At 32.5% G+C, this 26,045-nt stretch overlaps 1 protein-coding gene and 1 long non-coding RNA gene across 3 annotated transcripts; one reads left to right on the plus strand and one right to left on the minus strand.

Annotated features, from left to right (window-relative positions):
* Positions 1-630: 630 nt before the first annotated feature.
* On the minus strand, positions 631-12,540 carry LOC111382785 (zinc transporter 5). 2 transcript variants are annotated; one of them, XM_023006822.1, is made up of 11 exons: positions 12,232-12,540; positions 11,040-11,232; positions 10,839-10,924; positions 9,486-9,570; positions 8,976-9,054; positions 8,694-8,824; positions 8,455-8,541; positions 8,208-8,311; positions 7,207-7,337; positions 1,583-1,696; positions 631-1,091 (listed from the first exon to the last, which is right to left on the minus strand). In XM_023006822.1, exons 1-10 carry the CDS (start codon positions 12,288-12,290, stop codon positions 1,584-1,586), a joined length of 1,068 nt encoding a protein of 355 aa, XP_022862590.1. In that variant the 5' UTR covers positions 12,291-12,540; the 3' UTR covers positions 631-1,091; position 1,583. The 2 variants fall into 2 exon arrangements, with proteins under 2 accessions (XP_022862590.1, XP_022862588.1); XM_023006820.1 differs by having other exon boundaries at positions 631-1,094; positions 12,232-12,539.
* A 3,153-nt stretch (positions 12,541-15,693) lies between these two features.
* Positions 15,694-17,252, plus strand: LOC111382829. The gene is made up of 3 exons (XR_002700620.1): positions 15,694-15,907; positions 16,793-16,923; positions 17,015-17,252. It is a non-coding gene; the product is annotated as an uncharacterized LOC111382829 (long non-coding RNA).
* Positions 17,253-26,045: the final 8,793 nt, after the last annotated feature.

A 26,045-nucleotide genomic window follows, 5' to 3' on the forward strand; every position in this document is an offset into this window, starting at 1 on the left:
CCCCTTTTTTTTTTTTTTTTTTTTCCTTTTCTTGATGATCAATTTAGAAATCGAACAAAAACCGCGTGGGCAAGGAGAATAAGGACTAGCCCATTAGCCACGGTCCCACCGCCCCCATCAATGTGTGTGATTGGGTGAGGAAATGTCTTCTTCCAATCTATGGAATCCTTAGATAAAAGCAACCTAACCAAATCTGGTCACCAATTTGACCAGATTTGGATTCTAGAAGTATATTTAACGTGCTTAAGAACATACAAAATAAACTTTACGAATTAAGTGTTGAAATGTTTAAGTGGAAAAGAATCCTCGCATCCTTAGACTAAGGCGAAAGATCATGAACTTAAATAGTTGGATGAATGCTGATTCGCTGTTTAGCCCAAGGAGAGGGAATGAAACAAGAACAATGCTACTCATACATAATGGAGTATATAATGATTTGCATACAGACAATGTGTCAAAAAGATAGTGAAGAATTTTTATTTTTTTTTATTATTTGATTGAAGAAATTTTGACTCAATCATATCTTACTATACCACATGTACGTAAATCATTATGCACATGTAGCATAATAAAACAATGATCGGGGGTGGAAGGGATAATAGACCCCCCAAGAAAATCCAACAGTCGTGAAACCTCGTAGCGAATCATGACTACATTGAATTAAAGATAGAGAAGTGCGACAAAATTTATAAAGTTTTTCTATCTATCAAATAATGTTCGCTTCAGTGTACCATATGTGCCCTAAATAATCCTTTAGAGCTTACGGTCACAGCAATGATCTATGCAATCTATTTTTCAGAAAGAATGGGCATAAGTTGTATTTATTGAAGAATCCATGAACCTGAGAGTGACAACTGAAAAGATATACAAAGTAATGAACCCAATCTCCAAAGTGGACCCATAATGCCATTCTCAAACAGTTGGGAATTTTCCAGTGGCCACAACAGCCAAGAATCTGCTTGCACATTTCTTCTTTGCAGATATGAAAAAATTTGGGCACTGCAAAGGATTATAAATATTCTTGCAGCCACTTTTACTCGGAAAAGGAAGCAACAGATCCACACTAATGAAACAGTCACCTGATTAAATTGCTGCTGCACAAAGAAGAAAAAAGAAAAACGAAAAAAAAAAGGTCAGTGGAAAAGTTCGGAGATGAAAATCCTGCAGTACAAGAGTGTAAACCTGTTACAACTATTTTGCCATGCAGAAATTTCGAAACAGAAAGTCATTTCAACAGGTTAGGCCTAAAAGAGTTCTTAGGGTAGAGAGAGGAGAAAATTCGGTGCACTAGCACACACTTTTAGAGATAAAAATCACCACCGGATCAAGTGTTCAGTTGATACTGTAAAGTTTTAAAGAGAAATTCAAACATAAAAGTTTCTTCTGTATGGAATTTCAAATGGTTGTTGTAACTAGAGATAATCCTAATATGGATAGATCAATAGAAATTAATAACTTTCCACCAGGTTTCCCATCCCACCATCAAGGTTTAAAAGAAGGGTCGCCATCATGAGCAAATGGATGTGTCGTTATAAGGTTTATGTAGTGAGAAGCAAAGAATTCTACACAGATTAGTCCTTACTTTAAGTTGGCAGCAGAGACATCTGAATCTGGTCCTCAAAAACCGCACTGGTTAAATCTGAATTTTGCAAAGAATCTTTCCTAACATGCTCCAGAGATGTAGCTTCGTATACGCCTGGACAACAAAACTTATACAATGTTATACCACAATCGCACCATTCTCAGTCTATCATGGAAATGATGCATGAAATGTAAATCCATTCAAGACCATTTTGCTCCCCAAGCACCATAGAAAAGGGAGACAAAGTATAAAGAAGATTCACATACACGTTTTAACTATTTTACATCACAGATATGGCAAATCCTTTTCTTCCGGACATCAGTCCCCCGGTGCCTCAACCTCTAAAGGTATGTTAGTTAACGTGCATGACAACAAATGAGTAAACTTCCTTTTTTATAAGCACATTTTAAGTCCCCCGGTGCCTCTAAAGGTATGTTAGTTAATGTGCATGACAACAAATGAGTTAACATCTTTTTTTATAAGCACATTTTAAGCTTAGCCAAACTGATAGGACTCTGCTGGAAGAAAATAGCAACTGAGAAATATCATTGAGTTCTGAATGGAATTACATTGAAATGCTAAACAGAACAATGGTAACTAGAGTCTCTTTTACTCTCCGCTATTCCCCCTTATATGGCTATTCTCAACCCACATTTATAGCAGACTACTAACAGACTTTCCATCACTAATTTTCCCTCTAACAGACTTTAGTTTTCCACCCACTTGCAGATTATTCTTCTCCTGGTTCCTTCTAGAATGAGTGAAGTGGATTGGAGCCTATCAATACCCCCGGTTTCCAAATCCACCTTGTCCTCAAGGTGGGATTCAGGGAAGTATTGGCAAATAGACTTGAATAATTTCATGAAGCTTCATATGCTGGTAAGCCTTTTGGGTCAGATTTTCCCATGAAGCTTTTAACAACAGATTGTGATCCTGAATGCATTGGGCCACTTCCATTAGTTGGCCCAACCCTTTTGGGCACCTGATTTCAGCCCTGATATCTGGTTTTTAACCCATTAACACAAGTGTTTTCCAAGACTTCCTCCAGTGTTTCTCAAAGGTGCAGCCAACACCTCATACTCACACCAGAATTCAGCTACAGTACCACTTTGATTTATTGCCAGGAACTTCTTACAGATACTCCCTTCCTGAGTCAACCGAAGATGCAGCAGGAGTAGCTGCTTGAATTGCTGCCAGTTTTGGAAAGGCATCATCGCCTCTGTCCGCTGGAACCACGTCAAGGCATCTGGATTATCTCTGCTGAACTTGAGCATTTCCAATTTCTGGTTCCTCCAGTTACTTCCTTCTTTGCTCAACATCAGCTGTATCTTCTTCATAGTTTGCTTCGCCAGAACATTCAGGACCCTTTTCACAATCCTGGGTTTTTTTGTCACCCACAGGCCTACTTTGAACGTTTGGACGTGCCGGTCCCTCCGTGATGATTCCAGTTCCTTCACCTTCCAGCATTCTATTCATTGCCGCTTTAGGAAGGGTCATTGATGCCGCAGATTTCTGAACTGTCTCCATTGTTTCGAACATTCTGTCCATATTCCGGCACAAGTGTTCCACAGATCTCTCAAGCCCAAGTAATTGCTGCAATTCCGATTTCAAGTACTCCATCTCCTTTTCCATCACTTCCACTCGGCTTCCTATTTTCCACCCGGTCATTGGATCGAACATACTCTGATACCAATTGATAGGATTCTATTGGAAGAAAATAGCAACTGAGAAATATTACTGAATTCTGAATGGAATTACACTGAAATGCTAAACAGAATAAAAGTAACTATTGATAGACTTCTATCAGCTTCACCTACTCCAGAAGGACCCAGAAGAAGGAATGACCAGCTAGCTTAGGAAAAACAGAATCTGTTGGAGAGCAAGTGGCTGATTGAAATTAGTTAGGCAATAGCTATAAAAAAAGGTAGAAGGGAGGATAGAAGGTAGGTTTTTATGTAGTAAGACCCCAGGAGCTATGATGCTCGAACTTTTCGAAATAGGTAGAGTACCCATGTCGGACATGACACGACATAGGAATAGGTATGGAATATATGTCGGATCCTCCAAATTTCAACCTGACACTTCATTGTTTTTGCTTCTCCTTTCTTCTTTCTTTTTTTCTCTTTTCCTTCAATTTCCCTTTTCTTCTTGCCCGTTTTCGCTTTCTATAAACCTAGCGTCGCCGCCAAGAAGGTAGAGAAGGACAGCAGCATTAGGTTTTCCTTTCTCTTTCTTCTTCTTTCTTTTTTCTTTCCATTTTCTTCATTTTTTTCTTTCTCCCTCTCTCCATAATGGTGGTTTAGGATTTCGTTTGTATAAAATGAAAATGGTTTCCATATATTGCTACTTAGTACTCCACTAGATCCAAATTGCAATCAAATCCCTCATTTTCTATTTTATATAACATTTAGTAATTCTTATGATTGAAAACTAAATCCCAAAATTCTATTTTATTCGTCTTAACCCCTTATTCAATACTCATTTCCTTCTTTGTTATTAATTTATTTTGGTCTATTCAAAATGACATTTTGAATTAGAAAAAATTGAAAAGTTTAAAAGATCTGTATCCGAAATTTGAACTCTTTTTAGTCACATCTCCATATCCTACATTTTAGAAAATAAAAGATCCGACATTTAAATACTTACTCGTACCCGAGTCCGAACATCATAGTCCAGGAGAGTTTAACCCTCTAAGATGGCTACTATTTCTTTTCCAGTTCATTTTCTTCAGTTTTCATCAATCAAACAGTAGTTTATTCTTTGGTTCTGATTTTCTTCTCAAATTAGAGTTAGAACCCTAACAATTGGTATCAGAGCACTCTTTCACGATGGCCCAAAAAAAATAGAAATCAGAGTGGAAGCCATGGAGAAGGAGATGGAAGACCTGGAAAAAAGTTGCAGCGTTTAACAGGGCTTGAGAGATCTGTGGAACAATTAAAACAGAAGGGGGCCAAAATATTCCAAAAAAGTGGAAGCAATTCAGAAGGCTGTGTCATTAATAACCCTCCCTCAATCAGTCACAAACAAAATGGTGGACGGAGAAAACAGAAGTCTCTATGAGTAATTCTTTGCTGTTTGCTAGGAAGAGGAGGCAAAATTTCGACGGTCAATTGAAGTTTTGGCTACGCCATTGTTGGGAATCTCAGAGGAAGGGATAGGGAGTACACTTGTAAATAGGCTCAAACCAGAAATTTGGGTTGCGGTCCATTTACTAAGACCAAGTGGGCTGGGGTCTATTATGAAGGTATCTCGGCACGTAGAAGCCATAAACATGGTGCTCAAATTGGCTAAGGAGCCCATGGGCAACAAATCACCTATACGTACACATGAAATATATATGGACAGAGCAGCAAATCAGTATAAATTTGGAAAATGGGGAGAGAGAAATATTTTGTGGAAAAAAAAAGGCCGTGTCTGAATCTGTCGACTAACATAAGCCTGGAGGGCATTGACACCTCCTCCATCCTCTCTGAAGCCACTTCTACTGTAGCCAAACTCATCGGCAAACCAGAAGCCAATGTGATGATAGAGCAGCTTGCTTCGTGCGGAGAGTTTGTGTCTATTGGAGGACTAAACCCTAATGTCAACAAGAAGCTAAGTGCTGCTGTTTGCACTCCAGAAATAAGAACAGGGAATAGGGCTGAAATACGTCTGTTGCTTCCAAACAGTTTGGGCCAATTAATGAAAGTGAGCAAAAAAGTAGAGGAATGAAAATTAATTACCCAGTCCACTAAGGAATATTCGGCCCAGAAAGGTGTTAAAATGAATTTATCCCCAAATCCAGTAGAAGGCAGAATAGTTGATTCCTGACCTATTAGGTCAGTGATAGTAGGGGAACAATTGACCATGCCACGCAAGGAATTCACCACGAAGCGCATGTCAAATGCGGAGATGGAATAGCTGAAAACTGTGACGTTGGACGAGCACATCGCCAACACTCCCCTGACTCCCACCTTGAGGATAAGGTGGCTTTGGAAATCAAGGGTATTGATAAACTTCAATCAGTTTCACCTATTCTAGAAGGACCCAAAAGAAGGAATGACCAGCTACCTTAGATAAAACAGAATCTATTGGAGGGCTAGTGGTTGAGGAAAATTAGTTAGGCAATAGCTATAAATAATGGTAGAAGGGAGGATAGAAGGCAAGCCTTTATGTAGTGAGAAGTGAGACCCCAGGAGAGTTTAGCCCTCTCGAATGTCAATCAAACAGTAGTTTATTCTCTTGTTTTGATTTCATTCTCAAATTACAGTTAGAACCATAACACAAACATATCGTGGTGCCACAAGAGACCCGAGCTAACACGGCATGCATACCTACTCGCACGACCCATAAGCCTAGCAAGCCTTGCCATAAGCATGCCTGTGAGCACCCCACAGGGAAGATGATTCAACTCAAGACCCAATTTTCATGCATCTGGTGACATTGCCATCAGATCTACCGCTTGTTTTACAACAATATTTTTTATCCTTAATGTTATATTAACTCTGTAGAATTGATCTTCTGTCCTCAATGGATAAGATAAAAACTTCTCACTACTGAAGTGGCAGAGAGAACCGTAAGTATAATTCTCTGAATGTATGAATGTTGCAGATAACCATAAGTAAGATTCTCTTGTCACGTTTGCCACGTCAGCAGTAAGAAGTTTTTATTCTATCCACCGTGAACAGGATATTAGATTTGATTAACATTGCACCATGAAAAAGAGTTCACAATACTGTAGGCATCTACAAGCATTGGAAAACACTTATCTTATATCTTCACCATCTGCAGATAATAACAGATTCCTAATATTACCAAAACGATCAGCTGTAGGTCTCCAAGTTTATTCAGTGCATAAACTGGATGAACCAGGGGAAGTAGAAGACAATCATCTCTGTTTTGGCCTCGTCTCAGCCTAAAAACTTACTTAAAATCACGTATTTTACTAAAACCATCAGATGCAACTACCTGCGCTTTTCAATTTTTCTGAGGCTTCTCTTTTCAGCCTTTGCAAAATGCATTGTCAATTTCTCCTTATCATTTACACATGCAGAAGTCAAGTGACAATGTTACCAATAAGCAATAATAGTTATCCTAGCAGAAAATAGTAAAATTTTAAAAATATATACTAATATTTTAAATATGCAGAAGTCAAGTGACAATGTTACCAATAAGCAATAATAGTTATCCTAGCAGAAAATAGTAAAATTTTAAAAATATATACTAATATTTTAAATGTGTATGTCATTAAAGCCAAAAACACGAAAACATGTTAATGGAAACATCAGAAGTACATTTTAATGAAAACTTTAAAATGCACAAATCATTTTGATAAAATTTTTACAGACAGACTTGGGGCGAATATTCAGTTTCTTTCCAAACATCCATGTTTACTCAAGATATGAATTAAAAGATATGCTTTTATCAAAGCATAACTATATAAAAATTACTTGGAAGCAGTATCAAGCACTAATGACAGTATAATTAAAGGACTGAAAATTCCTAGAAAGAATAGTGGTAAAAAGAAAGTAGCAAATGATCCATGCAGTTGTCACTTAAGACGGCATGTTTAATATAAATCCATCCACAACAGCAGGCCATGAATAACATCCAAAAATAATCAAGATAGAAGCTTATATTCATACCAAAGCCCAAAATGCCAGCACAAACTAGAAAACCAAGCAGGGCAAAATCCATTTTGTACACAATCTCCATGACAATGATACATCCTGCAGCGACCATCAAATGCCTCGGAGAAGAGAAAACCATATGCAATCTGAAAATAAATAATCAATCCAAGAACAGAAAACCACATCAATCGGAAAACACATAATCAGTTCCAACAGATTATGCACTGGTGCTTTATTGGCAATCATGACGTCTTGTCATGTGTAATGTACAATTCTGATATGCAAAATTATAATACAGAACCACTTGTGCAAAGGCTACTTGTCTGCTTCATCAATTTCTTCAACAATAAGCAGGAAAAGAAGCAATACTGAGCTGAAATTAATTCAGGAGTGACGAACAAAAGGAAGAGTAATGATATAGTGAAAAGCACAAAAGAAAAGCATAACATACCATTACATACATGAGTCTAACAAATTAAATTTAAATATCACAGCAGACAAAGCAATTTCTCAATTTTGAGTGGAAACATATTAACAAAGCCTAGCTGATGCTATTATATTGAAACCAAACTGAGTTTACAAATAAGTGATATATAAATATAACAAATTATGGACAAATTAGATCTTTTCTTCTAGTATTCCACTTCAATACCAAGTTCGCAAAGATAATTAGAAATGACTTCCATAAATTTACAATTCATGGGCATCTTCAAATCTTGAAGGCACTGAATTGCTTCCAACTGAAAAAAAATTTGAATTACAGAATTTGCGAGCAGCATAGTCATTCGCCTACATTTTGGAACAACAACTTTGTAGAATAATCAGTACTTTTTTCCAAACGGTCAATTTCTCAAAAAGCCAAATGAGATCATGGCTGATAAATTTGGAACAAAAAATAAAATACAGAAGCATGTAATGGGAACGATTAAGCCCATCGAATATCTACTAAGAGAAGGATTCAAAATTTCAAGTTTCCATCATTAGCAAATTAATTTAAAATGAGCTCAGGGATATACCTCTCTTCAGCAATACTATCAACATAAAATATCAAAATAATTCCAAAAAGGATAGTGCTGGAAAAGGTCCATGCAGAAAATGGCAAATTTACATCCGTTGATCCCTGAAGCATTTCAACATAAGCACAACAAATAAACGAAAACGAGCATCAGTAAAAACCAGGTGAGGAAGGAAGATAATAGAAGAAGATTTCAAGACTAATATTTACAGAACAATACAGGGAGAAAGACATAAAGTCAAACTCACAATGATCATGTCCCACATTGCCACGGGAAACAGAAAACAAGTTGCAGAAGCAATAGTGATGGCATGAAGTCTCCTTTTAAGTTGATTCTGGAATCATAAAAAGGGAGAAGAATATCCAACATCAATTCTTGTTCTTCTTCTTCCTCATGTACATGTGGGTGTTAGGGGGCAGGGGTGTTGATGTTACTGTGGCTTGATTTCTTTAAACCACCACGTAACATAAAAAGACAAGTCAATACCTTAAGTGAGACACGTCGTGTGATCACCCTTCTTAATGCTGATAAGACTCCAGCCAATATAGGAAATAATATGTTCCTAATTCCCAAACCTTCTTCTGTGTACACTTCTGTACCTCCATCATCACTAAATGGTAATTTTGGGTTAAGGTCACCATTTTTTGCATGATGGGTTAATGAAATGTAAGCATAGAAGATAGAAAAGGTGAGGAAACTAAAATTTCTACACCTAACAGTACATGAGATAAATTTACAATTAATAGTAGGTCATAGCTGAAAGGATATAAAACGGTGAATGTGTGGCCATGGCCCACCCTTGAGATAAGAAGTAGAATGATGCTAGCATTGCAGAGAGGCCACCAACCTGATAAAGATGAAAAAAATGGGCAGATGAATAAAATAAAGGGCAAATAGACAGCATAATAGCATTATTTTATTTAAAAGAAAAATGTAACAAATCAGTTATTCCCAGATGCTCATCAGCGGCCAATGGCTAATCTTTGAGCTAGCAAATGCTATTTGTATGTCATTCTGACCATGCTATCAAATTGCCAGAAGTATGTCTTTGAAATGTATGAAGAGTTTCAGAAGAAAGATATTAATGAATTTAAACAAAATGAAATCAGAACCTACTTCACACAAAATTCCAAAATAACATGCGAAGAAGTAATAACTGTGCAACATAAAACAAGATAACTTATCTTGCAGATAACTAGATTCACATCTCCAAGTGAGCTCGAGTAAATTATAAATAGTTGTAAAAGTTTGAATCTATACCAAAGAGTCAAAACTAACCTTTTTCCACATATGTCCACTCCTCCCATACAGTACTCCAGATAACACTCCAAGAACAGCACCAGAATATTCAGCCAATATGACTCTGAATTGAATAAGCATTGCTAATTCAGAACTAGAGGAAACACAAAAACAAACACTTAACAAGTGGAGATAGAACTAAAGAAGGACAATTTTCCATTTCATCCAAAAACTGCAAATTTTTAGCAGTTGTCTTCAATTTAATAGTGTCCTTCAGTTTAAGCCAAAAACATGAAAAGAGGAAAAATTAACAGGATCATGTAGACAGTTGGAGGAATAGATTCTTCTTTGGACTTTATAGTAGATCTCTCTTCTTTGGACCTTGTAGATAGTCTTTGTCCACTAAGAATACTTAATAATAACAACAAAATGTCACATACTTGTCGCCTGTATACATATTACCAATGCATGTGATGGGAATCCAAGTAGATATATTATTTAATTTACTTTTCAAATTAGGTATATATTTTAGGAAACGTAATTATGTCCCTATTTGGTGAAGATTAAAATTAGATTTTAAGTAGATTTTGATAAAAAAATTTGAAATGTGTGGTTGAAAAGTTGGAGAACCCATGAAATGTGTGGTTAATATTGATTGTTTGACTTTGACTTAGATTAAAATTTGATTTAAATCAATACCAAACAAGGGCTGAGGTTTTTTAAATAGATTTTCTAGTATTTATTAGCTAAATTATTTAATCTCGTTCTTGTTTGATTGTATTCTACATCATCATATCTTTAGTACTGCAAATCAATAGGTGTACACGATGATATCCTCAAACCACACCCTTGCTTGCTTCATCAAATCTAAATCTACAGTATTTCAACTCATCACCTGACAAAAGCCTTGTGCTTTATTCATCTTCTAGTATAAATAAGTGAATGCTTAGGATGCTGGATATAAGCACAATTTTCATCATTTTCAAGCCAGCTATAAGTTCAAGATAAAATACACAATATGAAGGGAACATGCAAGTTAATTTTGGCATTCACCAAAACATGCAGTGAAATAAGTTCTTGCTTAACATACCCTTGCCAACCAACCCACATATCACTTGATAGTTAAAATCCAAATTCCAACATACCAAATGCAAACCACAAGTTGAATGAATAGTTAACTTGAGACCAAGAGAGAACCCCATGCATGATGCATCAATGCACTTACAAACTGGAATACAGATCAGCCCATCTAAGGTTAAACCATACAGCAGAAATTACTGTTCTTATTTCTAGTATGAGAGTATTTCATACTTTTCACCTGCTTTTCGAGTAGTAAATAAGCAACAAAACAATCAAACGGTAGTCCTAAAATTCTCAATTTGCAAAGTTCACCTGAGAGGACCACAAGATTGAAGCCCCTTTCCCCACAAAATGAAGTACAGAGCCGTTATACCACCATTTATCACAGAAGGCACTACCTGTAAGAATAAGATGCTAAACAACATAAGATCAAGAAATTTCACATTCCTATCTTGGATTCTTTTGAAGAGGAAAAAATTATATAAAATGAAAATTGGAATAAATCATTAAGACCTGAGCATTAGAAAGTGGTCTGCCCCTCCAGGGCTTCTGTAAAAGTAGAAATAGAATGGATGAAGGTACAAGACAGCTGAAGATAAACAATACAACTGAAGCCCCCGTCTGAGTCAAATAGCGGTACATAGAGTAGATTGACCATATTCTCATGAAGTTACCAATTATATGTATTATCTGCAAGGGGGTTCGCCTACATTCAAACAACATTATAAAATCAATCAACAAAGACTAAGGAAAAGAAATCAACTCTGGTACTTCTTACGATAAGTTTGTACACATTTACAAAGATTATTCGTCTGTGCTATATATCACTGCTTTGTATAATTGGAGACAACTTTAGAGGAGAATTTTGTCTTTGCATTCAATCTCTTAATGACTATTGATGTTCATCACCCACTTCAAAACAACTCTCCCCACCACATTAAGAAATCTAAAAAAACATCTACGTTTTTCCCATATTGTTTCTAACTCCGTCATGTTAATAGTAAAAACTACGTTCCTAAATGTAAATATCTAAAGACATCATTTTCCAATTGCAAATTCGTCGGCATTCCATATTGTAACTAGTCTCTTACAATTCATAGACTTACCAATTGACATGTGTGCCTCATGCACTCTTGACACCTACCCAGATAATTGACTATCCATATCTATGTGGCAGACTTACTAAGCGCGCAGAGGTAATTTTAGTATATAGAAACTGAATATCTTTATGTGTATGCCGTCGTCTATCAATAGATTCAGCAGCTAAACATCCCTAAAGGTATTTCAAAATTAAACCAACCACTTAAAATACACAACTCGTTTACAGCATTAAAGAATCAGAAAACTAAATCGAAGTTGTTCAAAACTAACCACTTATCATGTAATTCCTAAGTACAACAAGTGTGCATATTAATGGATCTGGAAACCATATTTAGGCCAATAAATCTACATTTCACTATGTCTCTTATTTACTTCGAAAATGAGAAGTCGGTTTTTAAATTTTCATATTTTAGTACAACTGAAACAGAAAATTCTGGAAATCGATCAATTTAGTCAGCTAAAAACCACACAAAAAAAATAATAATAGTAGTAATAATACAAAGATGCAGCGTAAATAATATACAAATTATACAATCATGAAGAATATAACTAAAAATATATATATTCTCTATAAACACAGAGTCATGAATGGAACTGGACTCACCTGATAGTGGTGGAATGAGAACTCCCCCGAGTTTCCGGAAATTGATTTGGGGACATCATTTGTATCTACTTCTATTTTTTATTTTTTTATGAAATTCTACGAACATTAAAAAAAATGAAAAAACAAGTTTGATCTCTGCAAAATTACAGTTCACCAGAAAATGGGGATTGAAGAAGAAAACAAAATGCAAGTCAATTAGAGAAAAAAAATTCACTTGCTTGCAAGAGTGGAAACGGAGAATTGAATCCTTCGAGGACGGAGGAACAACAGAAGAAGAAGAAGAAGAATGTATTGGGCTCTAAACGGGTGGGTTTTGAGATGGATCTATAATGGGGTTTAAATTGGATTGGATTAAAGTCTTGGGCCTTATGGTCAAAGGTTGAACCGTTGTGGTCAAGGTATTGGGTTAGGCTTGTTGGTGGAATTCGACCGGGGATAGCTCCTACTCTTCTTTGTGGCCGATGATTTGACTTGTAAATGTGCGCTTATTGTGATCACCTTTTTAGTGGTTGTGGTCCGCGTTTGGTTTCGACCGTGGTTTGTTTTAATGTAATACATAGGGATGACAACGTAATAAGATCAAAGCCATCATTACTATTTCCGGCATATCGGAATTCTTGGAATACTCCGTAGAGGCGAGGATTAAAAATTTTCATTTATAGTCTAACTTAAGCAACGAATTAAATTGAATAACAAAAAAGATTTAGAGCAGGGATCATGTTTCCCGTTTATCCCTAGTAACACAACATGTTATGCCCCTGTTTGATGAAAATTAAAATTAAAATTTTACTTTTTGTTAAAGTCAACCTTTAATTTTAGTCGTACAATTCATGGGGCCACACTTGTCAACCACATATTTTGTTCATTTTTATTAAAATCTACTAAAAATTTAATTTTAATCTTCTATCAAACAGTGGCCATATCATATCTTCTCTTATAAGAGTCTCTTTGAGTTTATTATTCATTTTTATAGCCTTAGATTTCACACAACTGTAATAAAATTGGTTTGTAGTGCCTTTTGCTATTTTCAACTTTTTAGCCCACCTTTTTTGACTATTTAGTAAGATATTATCTTTTACATTTCGTTTTCTCCAAACCATCTGCACATTTTCGCTGACTCTATCAATCAAATCCGCATCTCTCTTATACTTCTCCAGTTTCATTCTGTGTTGAAAATTCAAAACAAAAACATTAAACTCCCAAACAATTATTCATAAAAAAAGAGTTAACGATAGAATAATTGCAACGACAACGAGGACGAGCAAGGTACGAATTGTTTGACCCAATTCTTTTACGCAAATTCCTAGAAATTATGAAAAGAAAGTTGGGAGTTTTTTCTGCTGGTTTTCACATGATTAATTTGGTTTTCGATGTAATTTTTATTTGTTTTAGATCTATAGTGGAAAACAAATGGTTTTATGCTTATTTGATTTAATGGAATCTGATTTTAGTTTTAAAAAAAAGCAAACTTTTTTGTTATTAAATTCAAAAGAAAAGAAATTCATATTTGGCTTTAATGATGTGGTGCTCAGTTGAATTTTCTTTTTAGGGTTTTTATAGATCGATTTTCTTAAAATCCATCTTCATTTGCTGAATATTTTGAAACATTATTTCGAAAAATATAACATACAGTTAATTGTTTTAGATCAGATAATGGAAAACAAATCGTTTTTATGCGTGTATGGATGTTATGTTTTTAACTTTCCTTTTTATTTATTTATTTATTTTTTGTTTGTGATATTGCTAAATCTATTTTCTTGAAGTTAAGGCTTCAACTTGAGACCTTTTTTGAGTGCTGCGATTTTTGTTAGGTAAGGTTTTATTTTTGGGAATTTTAGGATTTCATTTGTTTTTGGGGATTTTGGGTAAATCATTTTAAGGATCTTTTATTTATAGACCTAATGTTTTTTTTTTTTTTTACTTTAAGGCTACTAGAATTTTTAGTACCGAGGTCAACTCTCAAGCCCTCTCTCTTCTAGTCCTCTTCTTGCCTTTCTCTTTCATTTCCAACCCAACCACTCTAAGGCACACCCAAGCGTTGCTACCCAACCATAATCTACTATTTTTTTTAGATATTCTTACCAACTATGATCGAGGCAACAATGATTTCATGGAATACTTTCAACTTCCTGTGATTAGACACACGATTATCAAACTTAGTACCATCATGTTGTGCGCATCCCTTAACAAACTTGGAAAAGGAAATGACTAAAATGTGAAAGGAGTATACATTAGATAAAATATATGGAATCGTAGAATTGCAAAAGTAGTAATACTTACTTATAATAATGCAAAGTGATTGACTCTTTTATATAATAATAACAACAAGAATAATAATAATAAGACCCTAGAAATTCCCTAAGACTCATTCAATCTGGTTAGCATAATTGTTGTATATTTTGCTAATGTGAGAGTGCAAAAGAACTTTAATGATAGTAGATATCATTGAGTATCAAGTATCTTCTTCATCAACAAAAAATGCAGTAGTCATTTTGAAGGATGAAATCTCTCATGGTAGGAAGAAGTTGGCAATGAGAAATGATATAAGGTACTAAGAATGGATTGAGGAGAAGGAATAGTGAGAAATGCTGGTTACCTAAAATAAGATTTCCATATTGAAAATATTAAACAGAAACATAAAAAAATGTAAACTCCATAGATATCTGACTCCATTCTCCTTTAATATTGAAGATATTTTTTTCGGCTTCTACATTTGAAGGCTTAAACTGGCTTCATAATTGGAACAAGTTATGATTCAATCTAGATTTCAATTCAATTTTTTACAAATTATGATTCCTAATTGTTCCATTTAATTCAAAAACAGCATGAGAGTTTATTAGGAAATGAGGTTTTATAAATGCATTTCACTGCTGCATCATATTTGTCAACTGATCATTATTTTCAATTAAAATAATCATATGTTCAATATATATATATATATATATATAAAAGAAAAATCAACTCATTTTTTTACTTACAAGTTACCTTTCATGAATTTTTGTTCGAAAAATACAATCAAAGGGAGAAAACTTACAATTTCTATTAACTAGAATTTTAGGCTCATTTCATTTAAGCACAGCAAATCATCTATACAAATGGGTTATTCTTCCTCTTCCAATGTGTACATATAGTGTGAAATGTATGTACATTACTTAAATATTTATATATGCATATATACTACTCACTTCAGCTTGACAATTTTTGTTAATTTTGCAGTCGTTTGTTGTTGTGGTAGAATTTCTATATTTTTATTTTATGTATGTTAGACGATTGTATATTTTTCTCCTATAGGGATCGAAGAACAAATGTAGAGAATTTGAGATTAATTGTAAAATTGTGATGTATTGTTGTATAGAATTTATTTTGTCAAAATAAATAAATTATAATTTTTGTGTAATATATATTTGTGATTTATTATTCAAATACATGTATCTCATGTGTTTTTTATTATGTTGTATTTATGGTTAGTTTAGTACTAGGTACGAGCATTTTGTTCTCCCTATGGATTCTTCGGAACCATCTGCAAATCAATTGCCTAGTTTTTGTAACATTGAAAGCGTTCACGAAAGCACAAGTGAATCATATAATGGGTTCATTCGTCAACAAAAATGTCAAAGACAGACAGACAGACAGGAGGAATCAAAGCCAAACTGTGCGCATTTACCGTCCCGGAAGAGTAAGTGATCCTAGAGTATCTGAAAATCATAATCTAGGTGCTACTCAAGTTGATCAACATATAATACATTTTAAATCTGAGCCTTCTACTTCGAATGAAAAATCAAGAAATTTTCATCTTTCCGAACTACGAGGAAGTGTTAATTTGTTAAATATATCAACTACTGCATATGCATTGCCGACATACAGTTATTGTAAATATTGTGGTGCACGTAAATTCTATAGGGAAAGTAAAGATTTTTGTTACTCTGATGGAAAAGTTAAAGTATTTATACCAGATTCGCCAACTGAATTATATGATTTATTTACTTCTAAAGAGACTACATGTATAGAATTCAAAAAGTTGTCACGTGGATATAAGAATCACTTTGCGTTCACTTCATTTGGTGTGAAGTGTGATAAAAAAAACTTTTTCAAACATATAAAGGTATTTGCGCATTTAGAATTCAAGGACAAGTATATCTTTATATAAATAAATTTATGTCAGAAAATAATATGTCTTTTTATATACAGTTATATTTTTATGATACGGAAAATGAGCTTGAAAATCGTATGAAAATTTTAGAAAATTTAGTTGAATCCACTATGATTATTTGAATTGAAATCTTGAAAGTAAAACCATATAGTAAATTCTTTAGGTTTTTAAATGATATGACGAACCTGCACAGTCATTGTATACAAATAAGATGTGACCCAGGAATTGATCAGAGAGTTTTTAATACTCCTTCAGAGTCTCAAGTAGCTGCTGTATGGATTGAGGATAATGAAAATACAAATACTCGTGTTCATGACATTATTATATGTGGTCATTCTGGTGATTCTCATAGAGTTCATTATTATTATGGTTGGTATGATCCTTTGCAATATCATTTGATTTTTCCATTAGGAGAATCTACTGGCATGAAGGCATACAAAGATGCAAAAACATAAATGTTCAGCCTCATAATTTGGTCGATTGTGTTGCGGTTCCTAACACAATAAATTCTGAAATTTAAATTATTGAAAAAGAGGCTGCAGGTTTGTTCATATAATTTTTCATACAGTTTCTCATTTTTACAATGTCACTGTTGTTACTGAATATGAATTTTTTCCTATTTTTCTCATGCAGTGTTTAATGGAACAAATAAACGATCTCAAGTTTCTTGTCGCGAATACTATTCAGACAAGTTACAAATTAGGCATTATGGTAAGTTTGTATTACTTCACATCGTAGACTTTTTCAACAGTATGTTGTAGATATGTACGTTAAGATTGAAACTGCCAGGTTAGATTATTTTCAAAAGAATCAGAAACAAATTCGTGCTGAACTCTATCAAGGTATTGTGGATAGTGTTCAAAATGGAGAAACAAGAGAGTACAAGATTGGAAAGAAATTTGTTTTACCACAATATTTTACATGTGGTCCTAGAGATATGCTAAGAAGATACTTAGATGCGATGGCTATTATTCAACGTCTTGGAAAATTAGATATATTTTTAATTATAACATGCAATCCAAATTGGTCTAAAATTAGGCAAGAACTAAAATATAATGATGAAGTTCAAACTCGACCAAATTTAATTGCACGTATATTTAGAGCAAAACTAGAGGAGTTAAAAAATAATTTATGTAAATAAAATATCTTAGGTCATGTTGTTGCTCATATATAAATGGTTGAATTACAAAAAAGAGGACTCCCTCATGCGCATTTGTTGTTGATTTTTAATTGTGCCCATAAAATTGTATGTGCTGAACAAGTTGACAAAATAGTATCTTGTGAAATTCCTGATGAAAATAAGTATTATCATCATCGTTCTGTTATTGTAAAACATAATATGCATAGTCCATGTGGAAACCTTAATCCAAAGAATGTATGTATGCTAAAAAATATTGGTTGTAAAAATAAATATCCTAGAGATTACTGTAACACTACTATATTTGGTGATAATTCATATCCATTGTACAGACGTCGTAATGATGGTATTTTTATTAAACTTAGAGGCCACATGTTAGACAATCGATGGGTTGTTCCATATAATTCTTATTTAAATACAAAATTTGACTGTTAGATTAACGTTGAAGTATGTTCATCTATTAAAGCTGTAAAATTTTTGTACAAATACGTATATAAAGGACATGATCGCATTAATTTTTTTGTTGGCAAAAATGAAAATATGGAAGTTGATAAATTTTCTGCTTATCAATCTGCTAGATGGATATCTCCACCTGAAACTATGTGCAGAATTTTTTTCTTTCAACTTATCAGAAATTTATCCGATTGTTTATTCTTTACAACTCCACATTAAAGATCATCAACAAGTAAGATACACCGATAAAGATGATTTATGTAGTATTATTAACAATGACAATACGAGAAGAACTATGTTAACTGAATTTTTTTGAATAAATAGAATAAACAAATTTGCTCGAACATTGTTGTTTAAAGATTTTCCAGCACATTTTGTCTGGAATGCATATAAGAAAATTTGGACTCCTAGAAAGCAACAGTTTGTTATAGGACAAATTGTCACCACGAATCCAAGTAAAGGAGAGAGACATTTTCTTCTTCTTAATCACATTAAAGGGCCAAAACCATTTAATGATTTAAAACTTTGAATGGGGTAACTTATGCTACATATCGAGAAGTAGCACTTTCACATGGTTTTTTAAAGGGAGACAATCATTGTGAAGACTATTTATTTGAGGCTATTTTATATGAAATGTCTGGTTCTTTAAGACGTCTTTTTGCTACAATGCTTAGCTTTGTAATCCTGATCATCCAAAATTATTGTGGAATAAATTTAAAACCTACATGATTGACGATTATGTACATCAAAATATATCTTTGAAAATTGCTGAAGTGCGAGCTTTGGAAGATATCAGTTCAATTTTAGAACCTATAGGTAAAGACATCAATGACTATGGAATAGTGCCATTTCCTGTAGCTATAGATGAGGCTGAGAGATTGAATCGAATGGTTGCAGAAGAAACGATGAATTTTAATGTTGAAGGGGGCCTTGCTTGTGCGATAATGTTAAATAAAACAACAAATTGCATACTATCAATAATGGAAAAAGTAAAAATTGAATCAAGTAGTGTTTTCTTCATTGATGGTCCAGGGGGGACAGGTAAGACTTTTTTATACAAAGTACTTCTAGCTGGCGTAAGATCTCAAAATTTAATTGCTTTAACAAAAGCGTCATGTGGAGTATCTGCATCTCTTTCACTCGAAGGTCGAATGGTTCATTCAAGATTTAAAATTCCTTTAGAAATAGCTAGTGAAATTAGCTGCTCTATTAGTAAACAATTGACTTTGGGAACTTTGTTAAAAATGTGTAAGTTAATAATTTGGGATGAAACACCCATGGTAAACCGTCGTGCTATTGAAGCTGTGGAGAAAATGCTTAGAGATGTTGCTAATTGTGACTTGCCTTTTGGTGGGAAAGTCAGAATTCTTGGAGGAGATTTTCAACAAGTTTTACCAGTAGTACCAAGAGGGAAAAAAGAAGATATAATGAAAGATAGCTTAGTTTTCTCAAATTTATGGTCTTTATATTAACAGCTACCTTTGGTTGAAAATATGAGAGCAAAATTAGATCATGTGTTTTGTGATTACTTACTTAGGATTGGAGATGGAACAGAAAAAGAACACAGTTGTGATTGTATTCAACTTCTAAACAGTATAATTTTACCGTTCGAAAATGAGATTACATCTTTAAAAAATTTGATAGATCATGTTTTTTTCTAAATATAGAAGCATATGTTGATAATTTACATGACATGATGAATAGAGTTATTCTTACTCCTAAAAATGAATGTGTTGACTATATTAACAGAATTTTGCTCGCTCAAATTCCTGGTGAAATTTTTACATATTATAGTTTTGATGAAGCAATTGACAAATCAGAACATAGCTTACAAGAAGATTTTTTGAACAGTTTGACACCAAATGATATTCCACCACATAAATTGAAACTTAAGGTAAATTGTCCAGTAATGTTATTGCGAAATATCAATCCTTCTGAAGGTTTATGCAATGGGACACGCCTTACTTGTCGAAAGTTTAATAGAAATGTAATTTTGGCAAAAATCACAACTAGTGAATATTGTGAAAAATACGTGTTCTTACCAAGGATCCTCTTTATACCTCTTCAGAATGATCAAAATTCAATTCAATTTAGGAGGACTCAATTCCCAATTAGGCATTGCTTTGCAATGACAATAAAAAAAGCATAAGGTCAAATCATAGATTTTGTTGGTTTATACCTTTCAGAACCAGTTTTTTACCATGGACAACTATGTGTAGCATCATCGAGAGCAAAAACAAGTAAATTTTTGAAAGTTTTACTCAAATTGTCAAATACGAACAATTTACACAACGCATGCACTAAGAATGCAGTGTACAAAGAAATTCTTTCATTTATACATTCATAAAACTACAATCTTTTCATAGGTATGTGTTTACTTTTGTTTTCAAATTCATTACAGTTTATTATTATCCATTAGTTTCATTGTTTTTATATGAGTTGTAAAGATTAAACATCTAGATTTTACATCTTTTATTAATTGGTTTCAAATCTGCATTTAATTCAAGAGGGTTAACTAAACATTTAGTGTCATTTATACAAATTACTTTCGTTTGATACGCTTCACTTTTATGTTGCTTTTTTCTCCTTTCTTTATTAGTTTTTACTACAGTTTCAACCACTATATGTTTTTTTTCTTTATTGTTTACTTAAGGATGGAAACTTTTTCCTACAATAACAGGTGGTTGTTGACGTGCATTTCCATCTCTATACCAGCAAACATGGCATCCATCAAATATAGTTTATATTTGTACGGTGAAGGATGCAGAAAGATTGATTTTAATGAGCTTCTTAACAAGTTTAATCATATTCCTTTCTTTTTATTCCTGGTAATGGTGGAAGTTAAAAACATAGAAGTCCCTTCTTATTTATTTATAATTATCAAGCATATTTTGGGATGATTTCTTAGGATTAATAGTAAACTAAAGTTGGTCATAAGCTTAATCATGCTCATTAAAAGAAATTGGGCAATTAGCCATCCAATAGTTCGTCTACTTTTGTTCGTGTCTTCGTATCTCTTATCGTGATAAATGTTAAAATTATATTACTATCTATATTTATTGGTGAATATGACACTTTTGTTAAGAAGATTTTTTCTGAATAGGTAGAGCGAACAATTTGCTCAATACATAGTGTCGGTGATTTTGTATTATTAAAACATTCTTATATGATGATGTGATGCTGTATGGGTTATGAATTTTTATATAATTCTCAAGTTATATGATAATGATGAAAGCAAATGCTTTATTTGTAAATTGATTAAAAATGCTTAAAATTTAAATTGATATTCGCTAACTGAGTATTTATTGTTTTACTACTTTTCCCTTATTGATTAGGTGATATCACTAGCTGCAGAATGTAATAGAGCTTATAAAAAAGACATACTGTTATGTAGCCTACTATGATGATTTAAATTGCTTAAAATTAATTCTTTCTGCTACTCATTTGACTTCGATTGCACAGTCTTGGTAACTACTTCTTCCCGATGTTGTCTTATATTAATATATACACCAATGTTTGTCTATTCAAAACAATAAGCTAATTATCGTCCTCAAATGAGAGGTCAGGGCATTTTTCAAATTTGTTAGTATAAGAGATGAAAGTGTTGCAACTCCTAAAAGAATTACATCCACAAAAGGTACGTTTTTTACTTTTCACACGCTTCTTTGATCTCTTTTCATTCAAGAATATTTGAAAATCTTCTTATGTTCTCCCGTTTCACGAATTTTTAGATTTTTTACCGTTTGATTTTATCGCTCCATCGATTTCTTTTGTTGAAAAGTACTGACGGCTGCGGCTTTTTTAAGTTCTGTTTTGTAGAGTTTTGAGAAATTAATTCATTCCGAGAGGAAAAGTATGAATTTTGTTTGTGGATTTAGAGGATTATGCTTTACTATATTTCGAATAGTCCAACATGCACAAAACCAAATGTAAAAACGGTGAATTTTCTAGGGTTCGGGCTATTATTGCAAATCCCTCTAAGTTAGTAATTGTAATGTTGATGTATTTAAATAATAAAATTTCAATGAGTTTATTTTTTTAATAAAATTTAGTTTATAGTAAAATCATTTTACCAGAACTTGTGCCTAAGAACTCAAGAAAGAGAATTGACTGGTAAGCTTTCTTATTTGCATTACATTATTATTCATAATACTTGACTTGTGTTTCAAAGTTTTGTATTTGTTAACATATGTTTTCCATATTTAAAATATCGCATGCTCATGTTGTTGAAACTTTTGATATACCATTGCATATCTTCATAATGCCTTGGATGTCAGTTTGTATTATCATTTTTGTATGGGTCCATCTTTTCTCTGTTATCTTATCATTCTAAGTGATCAAATTGAAATTTTACTTTTAAGACGAGAATTTTTTATTTTCTGGAAATGTATTTTTCCATTTATTTTAGAGAAATGAGTCATGATGCACATGTATAAACATTGATCAAACAAAAAATTAAATGTTTTCGAGAGTTTATGTTTTACAAAAAGGTTTACGTAGAAAAAAGTATTATTTGTAAAGCAGAACTATGAGAATTCTTTTATCCACATATTTATTTCATTGGTAATAGAGCTTTCTATTTACTTCAAAGAAAGATAAAATAACCTACTCAAGTAAATAACCGCACAAATGAATTTCCTCATCTATTTGCATTTGTACTTCAAAGTGCAAGATATTGGTTGTGTTTAAAGTTATTTGCGAATAGTTTTCTTTTGCATTTAAACAACGTTAATTAGATTTCATAAACAAAATATTTCTTTCTTGTTACAGATTTCAAACATTCTTGTGGATATGGTGGAGGCATATGAAAATATATTCATAACCTGAGAAAAAAAAAACTGAAGCTTGATCCTACTGTATACTTGATTACATACTATGAGTCATTATCTCATTTACAACGTGCCACATGTGTAGCTATTACTTTAATTGAATAATAATGATTGAATTAAGAATTCAAAAGTAAAATCTCTATGTCAAATGATAATAACAATTATATTTTTACATATTTACTTATATAAAATTTTAAATTATACTTTTCAAATGAAATAAATAAATTTATAAAATGTTTCATACATTTAATTATATATAATTACAATTTACAAATATTCATATTTAGAACTTTTGTATTAATATTAATAAATATAAAATATAAATAAACAAAAACAAAACAACTATGTAAAAAATTTAACTAAATTCACAATTTTTTTATTTCATTACTATAATTGTTACTTTAAAAAATTATGTATACCAAAATTACATATTTAATGACAGATCTTTTGTATAATACACAAGTACAATTTCTATTAAATGATAAATAGACAAGTATAATTATAACTTATCTGATAATAGATATTTTTCAACTGACACGTGCTACAATTACTTTTAAATTTATCCTTCCAACGTATAGCTCACGTAGTATACTTTACATTTATTTCACCCGTGCCTAAATTGTGTATTAAAAAATTCAAAATATCCATTAAATATCTCCTCTAGATGTTTTGTAAATACCATACATTTCTACTTGAAGTTCATTGGCATATTGCATCTCATTTCTGCTTACCAACTCTTCAAAACAAACTTTTTCAGTATTTTTTTCATTTCCTAGAAAAATTCCTTCTCATTTTTATAACTATTTTTACTCTAACTTTTTGTTGTTCTTATTAATAGATATCAAAGATGGCTACATCGTATAAACTAATCCCACAGATTGGAACTTCAAAAATGAATTGGTCTGTCAAAATAGTCATTATAGGAAATCAATCGCCTGAGATTGCTCGTAATTCGACTACCAGATATCAGAATACTGTCCTCATGGATTTATAGGTGCTAAGTAATAATATTTTTCGTAATTTTAAACTTTTATTATACCTGTATATTTTATAACTATTTTCAACTGCACTAATGTTAAACAAGGTAATCAAGTTACAGCAACACTGTATGAAGCAAATATTACTGCATTTATCAATCAGTTGGACCTGGGGAAAACGTATGTCATCTCGAATGTAACAGTGAAAGATAATAAAAGTGAGTTTAAAAGCTCAACTGATGAAAAAGTGTGGACGATCACAGAAAAAACAAAAATTGAAAAATTACGTGAGAATAACTTGAACTTTGTCTTCTCATGGTATCAACTTACTCCGTTTGATGAATTAGAACAACATATGAATAAAAATATCAATATCAGTTTGATTTCTAATACATCACTTTATTATCACATTCCACAGTTATATATATATATATATATATATATATATATATATAATTTATTTTTTGTAGGTGTTATAGGTATAGTTGTGGACATTAAACAAAAACGAATTATCCAAACCCATTTTGGTACACAAGCTACTCTTCAGGATGTTATATTGATGGACAAACAATATCAGACAGTGATGCTAACCTCATGGGATAGTTTCGTAGACCAAGAATGTATTACAATTATTGAAAATCTTGCACAAAGACCCATTATATGGGCTGCTAATCTTAAATTTTCTTCATTCAATGGTATAATCTTGCATACCTATTCATTTGAAATATTCACAAAATTGCAATCATATATTAATTACTTTTTTTTTGTTCTGCACGCATTATCCTTTCAATCAAAGTCAATAGCATCATCTTCATTAATTATGATCTATTAGTTGTTGCAGACTATAGAAACTAGTGCTGAAAATAATAACTACATTTCATTGATAAAAAATTAATACAATAATTATTTTTTTTTACTATTTTTATGTTTGTTTTCTTGTAGGATGGAGGTTAACAAAGAAAAATTTGACGAGCTTACAGAAAATAAACCATTTGTTTTCGTAAGCCCGCCGAAACTATCACCTCCAACTCATGACAAATTCACGCCAATTGCAGATTTATTGGGAGTGTATTTAACTGTAATATATTTTCATTTAATATACAAGTAACATAATTTTTTTTCGTATTCTATACTGAAATATTATCAATCGATATTATCTCTATTTACTATCTGTTGAATATAACTAAATATTTTTTTTCAAAAAAGAATTTATTGCGTCAGAGCACATTGGAAAATCATTTCCAAAAATCAAAAGTTTTGGTATATGGCTTGCAACAACTGCAAGAAAACATCCAACGCAGACTTCGGACAAATTTATAAATGTCGATTCTGCAAATGCGAACATGCAAAAGTTGTTCCAAGGTAGCTTGTACTATTAAACATATATTAAATTTTTAGGTCATATTAATGCTTCATTTAAAAACTACATAATACATGTTATGTTTTGCAAAAAAATCATTCACAACGTGAATGCTTTTGTTCATCTCAAAAACACATCTGGATGGTTGGATGCAACCATTATCGGTGATGCGGCAGAAACATTATTAGAAGTTACTGCGAATGATGTAATGAACCATTTTCAAAAGGAAAAATTAAAATTCTAACATTGTTTAATATTATTTATTTCAATACTTTAACATTTACTATTCTAAAACGTTACTTCTATTACAGGAATCAGATGTAGAAATCGACAGTGTGATAAAAAGGGAAAGGGAAAGTGAAAATAAAGCACAATTCTATCTGAAAGTCACACACAAACGGCAAAATCCTCCAGAATACCATTTTGAAATTATCTTTGCATTGAACTCTTTAACAACAACAAATGCTTCAAATATCACAGTTGATGACAGCAATCCAAGTGAATCATAGGAAAATTTGAAGGAAAAAAGTACAAAATGCAAAGAGAAGATGTGTATAGTCTCCCCAAAGACTAAAGAAGTAACTGAAACAAATGTCAAAATGTCTCTCTTTGAAATTGCAAATGAAATTATTACACTAGACTCATAGGCTAAAAAGAAGCCTCGCAAAAGCTATGAAACGAACGACGAACCAACTTTGCAAAGCTAAAAATCACTACATTACTTTTGTACTTTTGTATTAATTGATAATAATAATGTAAACAAGACTGCATCGTCTACTTTCCAAGTATTGTCAATTGTTAACTAAGAACAGTTTGCAACTTTTGAAAGTTAGGAAGTTGCTTTCAAAGTATTTTTGTTCAATGTAAATACGTAATCTAATATCTTTTGCAAATGTCTAACAATCTT

This window comes from Olea europaea, unplaced genomic scaffold (assembly GCF_002742605.1).
Source record: "Olea europaea var. sylvestris unplaced genomic scaffold, O_europaea_v1 scaffold256, whole genome shotgun sequence".
NCBI classification, from domain to species: Eukaryota; Viridiplantae; Streptophyta; class Magnoliopsida; order Lamiales; family Oleaceae; genus Olea; species Olea europaea.

Excerpts from the sequence above, each read along its gene's own strand:
- LOC111382785 (XM_023006822.1), bottom strand. The coding sequence starts at position 12,290 with ATGATGTCCCCAAATCAATTTCCGGAAACTCGGGGGAGTTCTCATTCC. Across the intron at positions 8,542-8,693 it reads CACGACGTGTCTCACTTAAG|AATCAACTTAAAAGGAGACT; the intron begins GTATTGACTTGT and ends TTATGATTCCAG. Across the intron at positions 8,312-8,454 it reads CAATGTGGGACATGATCATT|GGATCAACGGATGTAAATTT; the intron begins GTGAGTTTGACT and ends GAAATGCTTCAG.